Genomic DNA, 15426 nt, shown 5'->3' on the forward strand with positions numbered 1-15426 from the left:
CAAAGGCATATTACTTTTGACTTGAAAGAAAGGTTTTGCTTTCAAAATATTATCTTGCACATAATAGCCTGATAAAAATGTAATATTATGCAGGACAATTACTATTAATTTGCTTCTGCTTACAGGACATTTAGCTCTGTCTCAATGCATTAAACAGAGCACACTCTCATTCATTGTTCATTAAATCAATGGACAAGATTAGGTCAATTTACTAATTTCAGAGAAATAAAAAAAGGAGTAACACTGCAAAGTTTTCTATTTATAATTTTATAATGCCCAACGCATGCACACTAACAAATCAGATTTATCTCCATTTACCGCAAGCCTTTCGGAAAACATTTTGACCTTTCCTTTTTGCTTAATGTCAGATAACCTTGTTTACAGAAAGCCAGTCCCTGTGTTTTGTCTCAGACAGTAATATGTACGTGGTGACAATGAGATACGCGAGACACTCCATAACCAACAGCCCCAGAGAGATAGTGCTATCTCTCCTTTCTCTGCTGCCCTTCAAAGGACAGAGGTGTTTGCAACCCAATGCAGTTCATGGCGTAACAGCTTTTTAAAAATAAGCACATGGAAAGTGTTGAAATAGTTCTAACACTGCCAAGATAACACCTTCATTTGATAATTCTGTATTGATTCGACAATTATAGTGACATTGTGTGATTGTGAAGTGTAGGGTATATAAGCCTCTCGATAAGTGGAAGATAGGAAAGAAAGAAACCTATGACACATTAGCAACCATTGGAAGAAGCAACGAGAAAAGATGGATGTACATGCCGGATTCCCTTGTTTTTTTAGCCTTTGTACCAAATCCTGAACTGATGTTCCACATGAGAACTAATAGTGGCACAAATTTCCTACACACAGTATTCTACAGCAATAAAGGAGTCTACATAAGACGTCCATGAAGAATATATATATATGGTTCTATATATATATATATATATATATATATATATATATATATATATATATTCTTCATGAACGTCTGGTGTTGATACCTTTATTACTGTAGAATACTATATATATGTACTGGATTCTATTTAGCCACAAAGATGCTTTCTGAGTAATTTGTACACATGACCACATAATGTCACAACTGCTAATGCTTTTATTATGCAGCTGCCTTTAAACATCTGTGCCAATGAGTTCCGCTTGTGGACCACTGGGGATTTAGGATATAGTAGTTTTCAGAGAGTTATCTAGTTCCATAATGCCTCTGACTTTTACTATTGAAAGATAAAACAAGAAAACATTCCTTTTTTCATGGGGTCTCTTTTTTTTCATGGAGATTTGATATCTTAAGTAGATTGATTTATTAGAAACCCGCTGTGCTAGAACCAAATACGTAATCCATTGCATCTCAACATCGAAATAAAAGTCGATATCCCAATCAATGCATGTCTCATATATGACAGCTTTACGATGTGAAGTAGAAGCTGTGCTATAAGATAAGATGAGTTAGGATGATTAAAAAAGGTATCCAAGTGTGAGGATGAAGCCTCAATTTCAGGCTGGTTCTATCAAGTGAAAGAGCTTTACTTTCCATTTCCTAGTACCACTAACACTATATTAATGCTACAGGTGTAAATTATGGATTTCTGTGGCTGCAGTATTTTTCTGCATTATTTACCATTATACTATTCTGTCACTCTAGTATTAATAACCTTACAACAAATACATCATAGTTAACTGAGCTACAGTGGGATTTGGAAATATTATACATCAAACCCAAAATCCAAGCAGTAAGGATAAATATTATACATTTTATATATTATATGTTTTATTTTTTATATGTTTATCATGAGTAGGCAATTTGGTGTTGAATAGACTCGACTCCAGAGAAGTGTCAGCAATAGTGATTGTTTTCCGACCTATTAAGTTAATCAAAATATGTTGTAAAACCATGATAGCTTTAAAGAGGCAATAACATCTCATGGCTAATAAAACATGTATTTGTGTAGATATTTGTGTCATATGTGTTGCAATTCATAACCCTGGATATAACTAAATACTTTAAATGGTTGTGTATTGGGTAAATCCTCTATGGAAAAGAGAAAAGGGTTTGGGTGTTTTTGTTGACAATAGACTGTGCAGCTGTGCACAATCACAGGCAGCTGTTGTTAAAGGCAAGCAATATGGCAAGCAATAGGTTTAAGAGATCAGAACATAAGTTTGTCTCTTTATAACACATTGGAAAAGCCATGTCTAGAATATGCAGTGCAGTTTTGGCACCAGTATAAAAAAGGACATACTGGAGAATAGAAAGGTTTCAGAGACCCTTTGAATGATTAAAGGAACGAAGAAAGGCTGTTGAAATTGGGTTTGTTTTCTCTGTGGAAAAATGTCTTCGTGGGCATATGGTTAAACCTTTACAAGTATGTTAAAAATCAATACAAAGATCTTTTTGGAGATCCTTTTTTAATCATACCTTCCAAACAAGTCGGCATCCCCTTTAGGAATGGGAAAAAGGAACTTCTGTAAAAGGTTTATTTACTGTTAGGCAGTTCAATTGTGGAATAGTCTGAAGTCATTTTGGCCTATTTGATCATAATATTCAAAAACATTTGAATGTTTTTCTAGATATCAAATGCATTTGCGTTTATCACAAGTAAAAGCTGAGGTAATGTTGATCCATGGTAAGTTCGACTGCTTTGGAGTGAATAAGGATTTTGGTTTTTGGTATTTTCCTGGATCAACTAATATGGGTTTTTTAACTTAATTAACTATAACTATGTAACTGGGAGCATCCAATAAGGATTGAAGCCAACTCAGCCCTCCATAGCAGAGACCCGGGCATATCCCACTAAACTGCATTAAGCATTTCTATTAGTTGTACTATGTAAGGCAATTCAAACACAACATACATTTTCCAGAGATTCCACACCATTGATAACAATGGTGACGGAAGTTGTTTCAACTCACAGAAGCCATGAGGTGCTTAAAGAATGGTACGTTTTATAATCCCTCACCATTTACACACCAATCTCATGATATAAAATATATACGAGATTAAACACAGTTTAAAACAAAACATGCTAAAAGCTCAAATGCAAATAATTTAAATTTACTTACAGATAAAGAAAAGACGCCAGGTGAAGGAAAAACAAAGGCAGATAGATTTACAAGGTAACCACTAAGAAATCTTCCGCCAGGTTTTTCTAAAATAATAATTGCATCAACAAGGATGGGACAATGAACAATGAAGGAAAAGCAATAAGCTTTGGAGCATTAAGCGGAAAGGAAAAGATTTGGGTCAAATGGGAAAGTGGTGGGATGTGGGGGCCAAAAAAGGGTTTGTGAAAATAGGCTGTTGGGAAAGGGCAGATGTGGAAGGTGATGGGCAGGGGAAAAATAACATGTTGATTAAAGGTCAGATAGCTTAAATGGAAGGTAGAGAAAAGAAAAAGACTATAGAGAAACTAATATTTATCATAATAGGTGTATTCTTTTTATAAATAAGTAACTACAGCAAACATACAGGTTGTCATGTGTTTAGTTTGGGCACTACCCTAGGCCTGACTCGGGACTGCACCCCCAGCTGCCCTCTCCGCGGCCACCATGGTCACTGCTGAGCACCAGGATATGATGTCATATCCCAGTGCTTTATGCCCAGTGTTTAGCATAGCAAGCATTGAGCAACGGCACACCAGGGGACCTTATCACCCAAGGAGCCCACAGATTTGCAGCAGGGGGACTGCCGCTCCCCTGACTTTGCTGCATAGGCCAGATTACATTGCTATTTAAAGCGTGTTCAAACAAATAATGAAAATATATGAGTAGCCAACGCTTGGTTTAACTTATGTCTGCCAGCTATATTGAGACGTTAGTTAATGTATTTACCCCACAGCACATTGAGCACTACCTATCTGATTTTATGCCCTATGAGATAGACCCTCACTGTGCTTGGAAAACAAATAATTAAGCACAGTTTAGCCAATGTATACTACTACTACTACTACTACTACTATTACTACTAATAACAATAATTATAACTACATTTTTTGGTGCATAAAATGCTTAATTTTGTTACCAGAAGTAGTATTCCTGTAACATATTGTTAAAACTAGCTGCAGATTAGCATTTAATTTAACTAATTTTTACTCTGGAGGTATTTTTTTGTTAAAGACCTGTGGAGAAACCAACTTGAATATATCTAAACCAAAAAGGTGTCAGATATTCTAACGAATCATAGACTTTGTTTTCAGGGGAAAGTATAAGCTGTCCATGGAATTACTCACTGAAATATCCTGAAACCATTTTGTTCAGAAGAGAACTGTAACACAAAGGTGTATAGTCTGATGAAGGCATTTTAGTGTAAGGGTTAATTGTTGAGGGAAGGGTTATTATGCTGCATTTCTATTATTTTCTGCATAAAAGTATAACAGGAACTTTAAATCTTTAAACAATATAATCCAGAATAGAATTGTGACAAACAAGGGTTAATAGTCTGATGAAGGCATGTTAGTGTAAGGGCTAATTGTTGAGGAAAGGGTTATTATGCCGCTTTTTTCGTAATTCTCTATAAAAAAAGTATAACAGGAACCTTGAATCTTTAAACTTTAAATGATGTAATGTAAAATGTTCTAGTGCAGCTGAACACACTGAAACATGTCCTGATGCTGGGATGTTGACAAGATTGTTATTACCGAAATACAATTCAGCAATGATGAGGCTCTGCCACGGATCAGTGTATGGTGCCTGGCGTTTAGGCCTGCTGCCCGTCTCGTGCTATGACGCTGTAAATAGCTTTGAGAGTCTCTCTGTGCAGAAACGGAGGTAAGCATAATCTATTCTGTTCTTCTGTTAATAAGCTATATGCATGATTTCATCCACTGAGTGAAATTGTCGCTTTTGTATCCTCACAGGTGTGTGCAGTCATGGGTTAAATTGGATTTTTTACATTCTACAGTTCTATACACCATATAGACTATATATAAAATGTACTTCATTATCTTATCACTTGATATATATATATATATACATTCCTGAAGACATCAACCAACATCATTTTTTAATTGTCGTACCATTAGGGTGCTGAGGCGGTGGGCAATGATTTTCACTGTTCACCCACTTGGCATGGAACAGACCTTGTATTTCCTATCTGGGCTGCATAGAGCTTGGTGTAGGTAGGGATTTATATTATTTTTGTATCTTTTATTTTATTAATCTTTTATTTAATCCAATTCATCCCACAGCTCAGAGGATGGATGGTATAGATGAACATATCTCTCTTAATCTCACTTTTGACCCTAATTACTTTCAACCCCTCACATTGTAACCTCTTGAAGGGACAAGCTGGGAGGCATGACTTGAGCTCCATACTTCCCCATAGGATCTTTTGGAATAGACATGAAATGGGGTTGAGGCATGGGGAAGTGCCTCTCCTTAAGAATAATTATTAGCCTACCTGGGAACATCTAGGCGCCAGCTAACCAGAGCCCTCCCTTTTCGGCATGTGAGTATACGGTCCTGCTGACGTCGTTGGGTGGTCCCACTCACATGGGGTATGCATGCCGCAAACCAGCTACCGTGACAGGGAGATTCTCCATGGTGACTCAGAGAAGCAATGCTTCACCTGGACTCTCCAGGACAAATCCGGAGAGTTCCCAGGTATGATTGCAGTTCCCACTCCACTGCACTTAAGGTTTCGGAAGTGATGGGGGCATTTTGCCGCCCAACTAGGTTACATTGCTTGAGAACTAGAGTTATCTATACTCGTAGCAAAACATGTCTGCAGATCTGTCTTCTTGATACAGGAAATCACAAGTCAATGTGTCCAGTCCTTAACTCAATTCCTGAAGAGCATAGGTCATAGGTTTCAAATCTAGAGGCTAAACAGAGTATTGATTCCGTTCCCTCATCACTCATGGTATCTATTTACTAATCTACCTAATTATCTACCATAAGATTTCTCACTTCCTACAACGCTGTCCTTTAATTACTGTTATATAATTTCTACTTTTTTTCCTAATACATCTATTTTTCCAATAACCACTTCAAAAAAATAACTCTCCAATTTATTCTAACCACAAGAAATAAAAAAATAAAACTTTCAGAATCTGCCTTAAGATTTTTTAAAAAAAATATGTGTTAATATTTATAATATTCAAATATAATATACAAGAAAAGAGTTCATGATCTGCATGAAACTAACCTTGTTTTTGTTTATTATTGGAAATACCAAAATTGATATTCATCGCACAGCTACAGTCACACTACATTCTCATTTATAGTATTTAGTAGCATGCAAAGCACAATATGACACTTAACGCAATATATATTTCAGCTTGATAGCATGTTACCACAAAAAACTCTTCTCCAGCAAGTGTTTACATGTGTGTGAATAACCCCAGTGGAAACATGACTGTTCTAAGAATAACAACTCCTAAGACTGAAGCTTCTTTTGGCTTCCTTGTCTTTATTAGGGCTTCTAGCCAAAAGAGAATTACAGCAAAAGGTTTTGTTAACAGCTGCTAAAAACCAGAGAGACGTAGTATATGATCCTATCTGTCAACACCAGGATTTTAGACAAAGTGTGTTTCCGTAAATAAATTGCCAAAGATTTTCTTGTTTTCAATCTGGAGGAGATAGCAAACAAAATTATAAAGTAGGGCTGTCTACCTTAATACTAACACTGTACCTCGTTAGCCATTGAATTTAAAGCTTTTCAATCTATAGTAGAAAAAGTAAGGCTGTACAAAAAAAATAATTTTCATGAACAGACATAATAGCCCAAGTCACTTTAGGAAACCTGTGACTTTGTACTTCATAACTGTACTCATTATGGTGATGAATCCATAAGACAAACACGTAATAATTAAAGCACTGACATCGGCTACTATAAAACTATTTCAAAGACTGTAGCTGTGAATCTGTCACCTAAATGCATTTTTATATCATTATGAAGCTATACATGTGTTTTCTTAATCATCGGGTGCCATCAACATGGCCTACACATTGAATGGTCATGGGACTTTGAGGTTAGGTCACAAGGGCAAAAATATCTACATGTAAAGGAACATTTATTGTTGTATATCAATAAAACATGTGGTATGCAGCATTCTGAAATCACGTTGTTTCTGAAACCCTCTGGAACAAATTTATTTTTGGTATGATGAACATTGGCAAATGGAACAAAATTCTATTAATGTGGGTTTTATAAACTTAACTGGTTGTTTTTATTGTGTGACATTCTTATAATGCATAAGGATTTTTTGGTCAGTTTAAAGACTCAAATTTAACCAACTGGTTTAGGCAGGGAATAAACCCTAAATTCACGAGCCTAATATCCAAGCCACACAAGAGGCTCCATAAACCAACATAAAAATTTACTCAAGTCTTCTATCTTCAATTTTTCATCACGATAAATCTATACCGCCCTATAAAACGGTGTACTGAACTTTCAAAACGCTAAAAGGAATGCCATAAATGCCATAAATATGGTATATCACAATATACACAGCTGCATACCATTACTGGCTAATGTGTCTGATATATCAATCAATGTATCCAAACCTTTACTGCGGCTGAAAGAAAAAAAATATGAATATATACACAATCTACATTAAGATGCACTGTTCTTCTGCATGCATTTTCAACTCTAAGGTATCTGGACGTGCATTACAAATGCATTCTTAATATGTTCTCAAATCCAATGCTGATCTTTTTAATATATATATTTATTTGTTGGTACAGCGAGTGCAGAAGCTTTATGGTGGGGAAAATATCTCGTTCTGTGCATTCCTCAAAAAGTGCATTATTTTAAGAAATATGAGGATAAATGCTATTTGGAAAAGCAAGCAATTTTAGCAGCCAAAAAGGGCAATATGATGATGCAAACTGCATGAAAATAAATGTTACATTTGGAAAAAGCCATGTCAGTTTAATATTCTCTGCCTTTTTTTTAAGATAATGCTTACACATGCTTAGTATCATACAGTGTCCCTTGATAGATCGTATAAGACATTAACAGGCAAGCAGTGGGGGAGGTTATATGAAGCGCGTTACGTTCCGTGTGTCCGTCTTGACACAGGCTGGGGACATACAGCACGGGTTAGGGACACGAACAGGAGAAAAAATAATGAAAAAGGGAAACGAACATAACATGGATCCATGGTGCACAAACCTTCCGGCTCTGTGTTCTCTTTGAGGTGCACTTGCTTCAGAGGACAGCAGAAGATTTCGTGACACTTAGCACGAAAAGGGGACTCTTTTTTCTTTAAATCCGCAGACTGGATGGAATCTTGCCGTAACATAATGTATTCCTGTGTGCCAGGGGGTGCTTCATCACGAACTGTGGTTACCACATAACAAAATGAACTGAAGTTAGAGTGGAATAAAGAAAAACTAATAATTTCTTAGAAAAAAAAAAAAAAGTCCTATTTCACATCCAGAGAAAACACAACTTAAGTCAGAATAAATAAAAGCAACAAGGGAAAAAGTATGGAAGAGAAAAAAAAGAAAGGAATCGAGGCGACCTCTGCAGAGAGCATGGGTTGACTTCATTAAACTGGATGGGCATAAATAGATTTCTTTTTCAGTGCATTTAGATAATTGTTTGTAATGGATAAAGCAAAGTATATCAAATATATAAAGGGATGTATCAAAGAACACTGTTACATTACTTAGGAAATCGGGTTTAAGATGACATACGCTTAAAAACGAAACACCATAAACTATTAGATAGTATCTGTGTGGGCCGTACATTAATAATTGATAAAAGAAATCTATCACCAACATTTCTTATAAGTAAGAATGGATAAAGCTCAGAATTAAACTTTTTTTTTCTCAGATTATCCTCCACCAATATTTTTTGTAGAAGAGTACCAACAACGTATTCCATGATGTTCCATACGGAAGGCAACAGCATAGCCATTTTTTTCCTTATCAATGAAATTGTCCCATTTCAAAAGGTTTAACCCAAGAAAACGGCACTGGTAAAGTTAGAAAGAATAGTTTTTAATATTTCCCTAAGGGCAGTAAATGTAAGATGCAGAAACATACTAAGACCCCTCAGTCCAGCTTGTTTTATATGCGTACCCAGTTATTGGATATCTGATCACCGTAGCATATTAAGTAAACATATTCCCACAATAAGGCTCCAGGGCACAGAGGTGACCCACCATACAGAGCTGAGGAGTGCATGGGCCTTGGGATGCTGCCACTTCTGCCCTGCCAGGTCTCTGTTAGTGGTCTCATTCCCAAACTCTCATCAATTTATTCAACATGCTTTTTGCTGATGTCAAGAGGCAGACTTTATTGTTGGAACCCAACACAATAAAATACATATCTTGCATTTTATTATAATTTAAGCCACTTCAGCACATGCTTACATTAACAGAAATGCTTGCAATGACAAGGCATTAGTCATCTTGTTTAGATTACAAAACCACTTCACTAAAAGAACTGGTTTACAGCTAATTCTGATATTCCTTGCACATCTACTGTATAATAAATATTGGGATAAAGACACATAGACGTCACACATTCCAGAAATTTCATCAAAACAAATTTTTTAATAGAAGCGCCTTACAAATGTAGCATTCCGAGAGATCGGGCAGCTTTGTTGAATTGGGGTTCCACTTGCCTGTGTCCGCATCGTATGGGACAATTGACTGCAGGCTGATGATCTATTGTTGGGAAAGTGCAGTCTCGTCATAGCCTGTGCATTATGAGGGGGGTTGTTCTTTATAATGAAATTCATCTTAATTGGTTCCACCCGAAATCTACTGTTTTGAGAATAAACCCCCAAACTATGTTTTATTGGATCATAATCTGAAATACTGTTACAATAAACATATGTATCCAATGTTGCTTTCCTAGTTGCAAAATGTAGAGGGCACCATTTCTTCATTTATACCAAGTGCCAACTCATGAAAATATGCTACAGAAAGAGATCCTGATAATTAATTCCATACATTCTGCAGAGTTCAGCATAACCAGTTAAAAATATACTAATTGGCTCTATGCTTCATTTATGTACAATAAAAGATAAGGAAAAGATCAAGCATTCACTGAGAGCAAAAAGGAAATTTAAAAAAATCAAGATCTGCAGCCTTGCAAAAATCTTTGTCTGTGTTGTCACGTAAAGCAGGGCATCAAGATCTATGCTTGTATATGAATGGCACAAAACACGAAGATTACATGTCTGTTTTAAAAAATATTTAGGCTTAGCTTCCCAAAAGCTATTTCCAAACATGCGGGCAACAAATAATTGCATTTAAAAATAATAATCTGGTAATAGTGGAATTTCAGTATATGAGTAGTCGTGCTTCCCAGCAGAAAGGGCTATATTAATTCTAGGAAAAGAACCAAGGACCAATCATGATTTGAGTCTCTACAGGAAAAAAAAATAGGCAACTAGATGGGCCAAATGGTTCTAACCTGGAGCTCTCCACCCAGAAAGGGGCAGAGCCTGGTCAAAAACTCAGTCTGATATTTTGGAAAGTAGGCAGAGTAGGCAATAATGGGCATGGGGCTAGGTGAGTCACGTCCCATTGATTCAACTTTAAGATTAAATTATGCCCAGTGGTCTGATATTCGACTGCGACATTGAGAGCCCACAGGGCAAATACTAAATGTTCCAGGATAACACCAAATGGAGTATATATTTTCTGCTTTCCGACCTAGCCATACAGGTTACAACTTCCACTGCATTTGAGGAACCTTGGAGATTGGTTCTTGAAGCTTCAATAACGTAGAGACATTAACAGCTTAGCAGAATGTATAGAAAGCGCTAATAAAGAAAACTATACATTATTTGAAAAAAATAGAATTTGTGTACCTCGGCTGTCAGATTCTTGAAATAATTGGATTTGTCATTATATATACGTTTGTTTCCCCCCCTCCTTATTTCTTTTAAAAAGAAACAACCCATTGATAAGTGAAATTCAGATACTTGGATTTAGAAGGTATTTGATTCGATTTAGGGTAAAATGGGAGTTCTACATTACTCATGAAATACAATCCCAGGGAAACCAACGAGACCTGTAACTTTGTTCACTGTCCTAGATTCGGGAAGGTAGACATGGCCCTCTGGTATTTCAATGTTCTCCAATGCTTGACTAATCTAGGTCTTCTCGCAGAAACTGTTTAAAAAGACTAATAATTATCCATAAGCTGAATTGTAGAACACATTAAGAGAATGTTTAAAGGAACTATCATGCCAATGCACATAACATACATTACATCACAACCCTTTCTCCCAAATAAACATTATAGGTAATGCGAGATTAAACAAATGTTTCAGTCCATAAAATTAAAAGCATACATTGTAGTATGTGCTCTGGGGATCCAGAAGGTCAACAAAGGGCTCAGAATCTTCATACAAAACCCCTTACTAATCAAAAAATTCTATTTTTTCACAAACTGCATCCTTCAGCATTATTCTATGGATTTGTCCATCATAGTGCCATAAATATATTCTTATTTATAACACTTTTCCAAGCAGCACCCCTCACGGCTTATTTCACAGAAGAAAATAGATAGCAGGTTGGTAATCACCCAGATATCGAGAGCCATTTGATTAAACATAGAGGACTCAGGGGATTATTGACCTGACACATGCATATCAATTATCAACAAGAGGAAGGACCCCAACAGATGACAGAATAGTAACAATAGTAACAAGAATATGTTTTAGGATAACTCAATAAAATACTATATTGATATTCATTTCAGTGATCCAGGTATTCTATGTGTATTTTATTTCTCTATCTCACAGTGCTAGTTTATTGTGTTGCATGAGCAGTGACGTACACTAAGCTGGCCACAAAACTGGAGGACTATTGAGCCACTGCCCAATGGGCAGTCTACATAGGAGATCTCTACTCTCTCTAAATGGCCCATTAGAATATAACGGGCTGCTCCTAGCCAGTATAGCCTGTATATCACCCAGTAATGGTAGCGACTTGTTCTTCAAAGGTGGAGCGCCGGGACAACGCATCATATCCTGGCACCCAGCAGAGAGGACGGCAGCCGAAGAAGTCGGTGTTGGGGGAGCCCAGGGCTGTCTCCAACATAACTACAAACATTCTTCATTTAAAATAGTTACATTTTACATTTAATCAAAAATAACTAGTTCAATTGAACAATTATACTTATTCTGGCATAATGCTCAGAAATCTATTAAGCCTCTATTAGTTTAACCGTATAAAAAAAAAACACATCAAACACAGTAAAATGTCTTCAACCCTTGCCTAGCTTGCACATAAATCCAGGCTATCTCTCCACTACATAAACTACACAACTTGGCAAAATTATACTATAATTTAGAATTCAACAAACTTTGTGCAATTATTGGTTTAACAAGTGGGAGTTTATTTTTTCAAGTACCCCAACACATATCAAGACTGAATGAATTAGGATCTTTATACACTTATAGGCCTTACTGGTTTTTAACTTAATTTGTTAATTACCTTGATGTTGGATGCACAGAGGTTTATTTGATCTTATTAGACTCAGAATTAGTACTTGCCGTGCTGTGATTTTGGGTTATGCCCGCTTAATATGTACATAGCATTGAGCAGTTAGCCATCGTTATCCCAGATGTTTTAAGAGGGTCTAATCACTTCTGGTAAATATGAATGTTTAGTGTAATCTGTTATTTTTGTTGTTGCAAGAGTCTAGTTTTAAGAGGATTCTTTATATCTGGCCCAAGATCTCTGCTAAGGGATAATTCCTATAAGCAGTTTTGTATTACATGTAGCTGGTCAATGTGTCAGCCATCTCTAGGGACATATAATAAAATAATTCTCGGCTACAACTAGGTGTGACAAGCATTCCCTGCACTCCTTTTCTAAAAGAAGACCATAAGGAAACTATGGAGGACTGCCCTCCGCAGTGTTAATGGGCCAGTTGGGGAGGTCAGTTATGTCTCTTTTAAAATGCCAATTGGTCAGTGGCATCACAGGGAGCCTAATCGCCTGACAGGGCTACTGCAGCCCCCCCCCCCACCAGTATACACCACTGGTTATACATATCCCTGATAAACTGATATACCATGTGGATACCGCCTTGGTATGCCTTTTTTCTAAATGTTTGCTTATTAGAAGTATTTCAAACTGCTTTTGTTCAGCTGCCTTAAATGCCTCAATAATGTGTATTGAAAAATAAAAAAAAACGTTTGAAGAATACGTTATTCATCTTAATTACACAAAAAAATATAAAAAATCTTGGTAAAGTATTTCCCTAGTTGTACCTCTAACAGCACCTTCTTAGCCAAAAGTGCCCTTCGTTGGCCATTTGAAATATAGTATTCACTAACAATCTGCCATAGATGAGTTTCTGAGCTTCAAAATGCTTGCTATTGTTTTTGTGCCATACCTGGGTTAAAGTCCCATCCTACAGTCTACTGTGCTTTGTCTCTATTAGATCCCCCGCTTCCATGTTTATTGCATGGGTCCAATGATTGAGAGAACAGAGACCTTAGACACTAGCGTACCCAACCACAATGAAAGAGGATCACAAAAGAAGCAGATGAAGTCATTGGAAACCGGTCATTATGTCAGTGTTTAGGAGATGGGGACCCATCTCTACGAGGGCTGAGCTGAGCTGTATTTTATAAATGTTAGTTACTTTCTTTTAAAAAGATAAACATTTTCTAATAATGTAAATAGTGTTTCATTCTCATTCAGTATAGTTCTGTTAACACAAAAAATGTGTCTGTGGGTATTGACGCAAGAAGATTTTACCTGCAGTGAAGTCTAATCAGCTTTTTCTTTATAAAGGCTAAAAAATACTGCATTGCAGTACATATGAAGATACCTTTATTATTTTTAGATCCATTGAACACCTGATGGTAAAGTATGCAATGCCTTGTTAAGACTTTAAATTCGTAAGGGTTGTAATTACTGGCAATGAACGTCTAGATATAAGTCTAGAGAGAAATATAAGTAAGGACAATTCTGGACTAGTGAAAAAGCAGAACAAATTTACCTAGAGCTGCATGTTGGTACAGAGCCACATCACAAGAGAGAAAATATGTTTAAATATTAACTTTTAGCAGCAGTGCCTACAGTCCTGGAACTGCATAACTCTTAGGCTCCCATCGTTACTTTATCACTTACTGAAAAATCCAGCCATAATTTGCCCTTTTTTTCGTGTACAAATAAAACTAATAAACTGTATGTACATGTAAAAGCCCGAAAATGAGACTTTATTGTTAGTCTATAAATCAATAAAAATACAAATGCAAGACCTAAATAGCAATAGAATGAATTTAATGTCAGAAATATTTGTTAAGACATATATTATATATGTTATTATAATATTATATATATATATATATATATATAATTTTCTGTTGATTAGTTATATGCTACATATTATGCAGATTAAAAGATTATTTTGCTATAAGGACAGAGTAGGCCCTTTACAATTCAAAGTTATTTCATTGAGATTAAGATTTTCATCCCACCTACTATATTTACTATTATTGAATCCATATTTGACTGGCTCCATGTAATTGTGATTAATCAGGTTTTGTGACTATACTGTCACAGCAATAAGATTTTGAGAAATATATGTGCTCACGTGGAATGGTCCTTTCAGGGAAGCCGTGTATGGTCCTTACCACCACTTCTTAGAGACACCAGAGTTGGCCTCTTGATGGTTCTTTGTGAAAGCTCTGCTTCATGGACTAGGTGGAAATTTGCCATTGCTGGTCTGCACATGTAATCACATAATAATAAATGTAGATACATTTGTCTGTTGTACTCACCACCTAAGCTTTCAACTCATCAGACTGTAGATGTCTGGTCTGGAAAATATGTCTGGAAGATGTTTGGAGGGGAAAATAAAGTCATACCTAACACTTGCCAGGCTCTCATAGCGCGTGGTTGCTAGCAGCCACACATTAAAGGACCAGATCTGCCACAGGAGTAGCAGAAAACGTAATGCATCTTTGTGGGCTATCACGCCAGGCATTTGGTCAGTTTATCAGATGGCCAGTTCGGGCCTGGTAGATGTTTGGTGTAAAGCTTAAACCTGTAAAGGCACATTCTCCATAACTGAATAATTGAGAGTTATGTTGAAGGAGACTTCTTAGAAGTAATAAAGTTACACAAAAAAGTATACCAAGACATCTATAAAGGTAGAATGAAGCATTTTCAAAAAAAAAAAAAAAAGAACTAAAGGGGCATGATTTAAAGTTAGAAGGTGGAAGGCTAAGGGGTAATATGAGAACATTCTCCCTTTACAGAAAATATAGCATATGGGAAGTAACCCCCCCCCGGTGGAAGTCGTTCACTGGTAATGGAATTAAACCTGGGATAAAATCTCATACTCTGAGTCCAGGATAAGCATAGCTAAAAGTACAATCCATGATCCAATGAGATATGATTCTTATGTTGTATTATTTGTCAAATATGTCCCAATAGTTAATCAAAATGAGTACTGCAGACCTCACAGGACATGTTGCAC

The 15426-nt window shown here is 36.3% G+C and overlaps 1 protein-coding gene across 4 annotated transcripts in view; it reads right to left on the reverse strand.

Annotated features, from left to right (window-relative positions):
• FGF13 (fibroblast growth factor 13) overlaps positions 1 to 15426 on the reverse strand; it is a 119209-nt gene that overhangs the window by 43601 nt on the left and 60182 nt on the right. For 3 of the 4 annotated variants that reach the window (XM_053474276.1, XM_053474275.1, XM_053474274.1), the window contains one exon: positions 8132 to 8299. The exons of the other annotated variant lie outside the window; for it this stretch is intronic. In XM_053474276.1, coding sequence (XP_053330251.1) covers positions 8132 to 8299 — 168 coding nt within the window. The remainder of the gene's footprint in view (positions 1 to 8131; positions 8300 to 15426) is intronic. 4 annotated transcript variants of the gene reach the window in all.

This window comes from Spea bombifrons, chromosome 8 (genome assembly GCF_027358695.1).
Source record: "Spea bombifrons isolate aSpeBom1 chromosome 8, aSpeBom1.2.pri, whole genome shotgun sequence".
Classification (NCBI taxonomy): Eukaryota; Metazoa; Chordata; class Amphibia; order Anura; family Pelobatidae; genus Spea; species Spea bombifrons.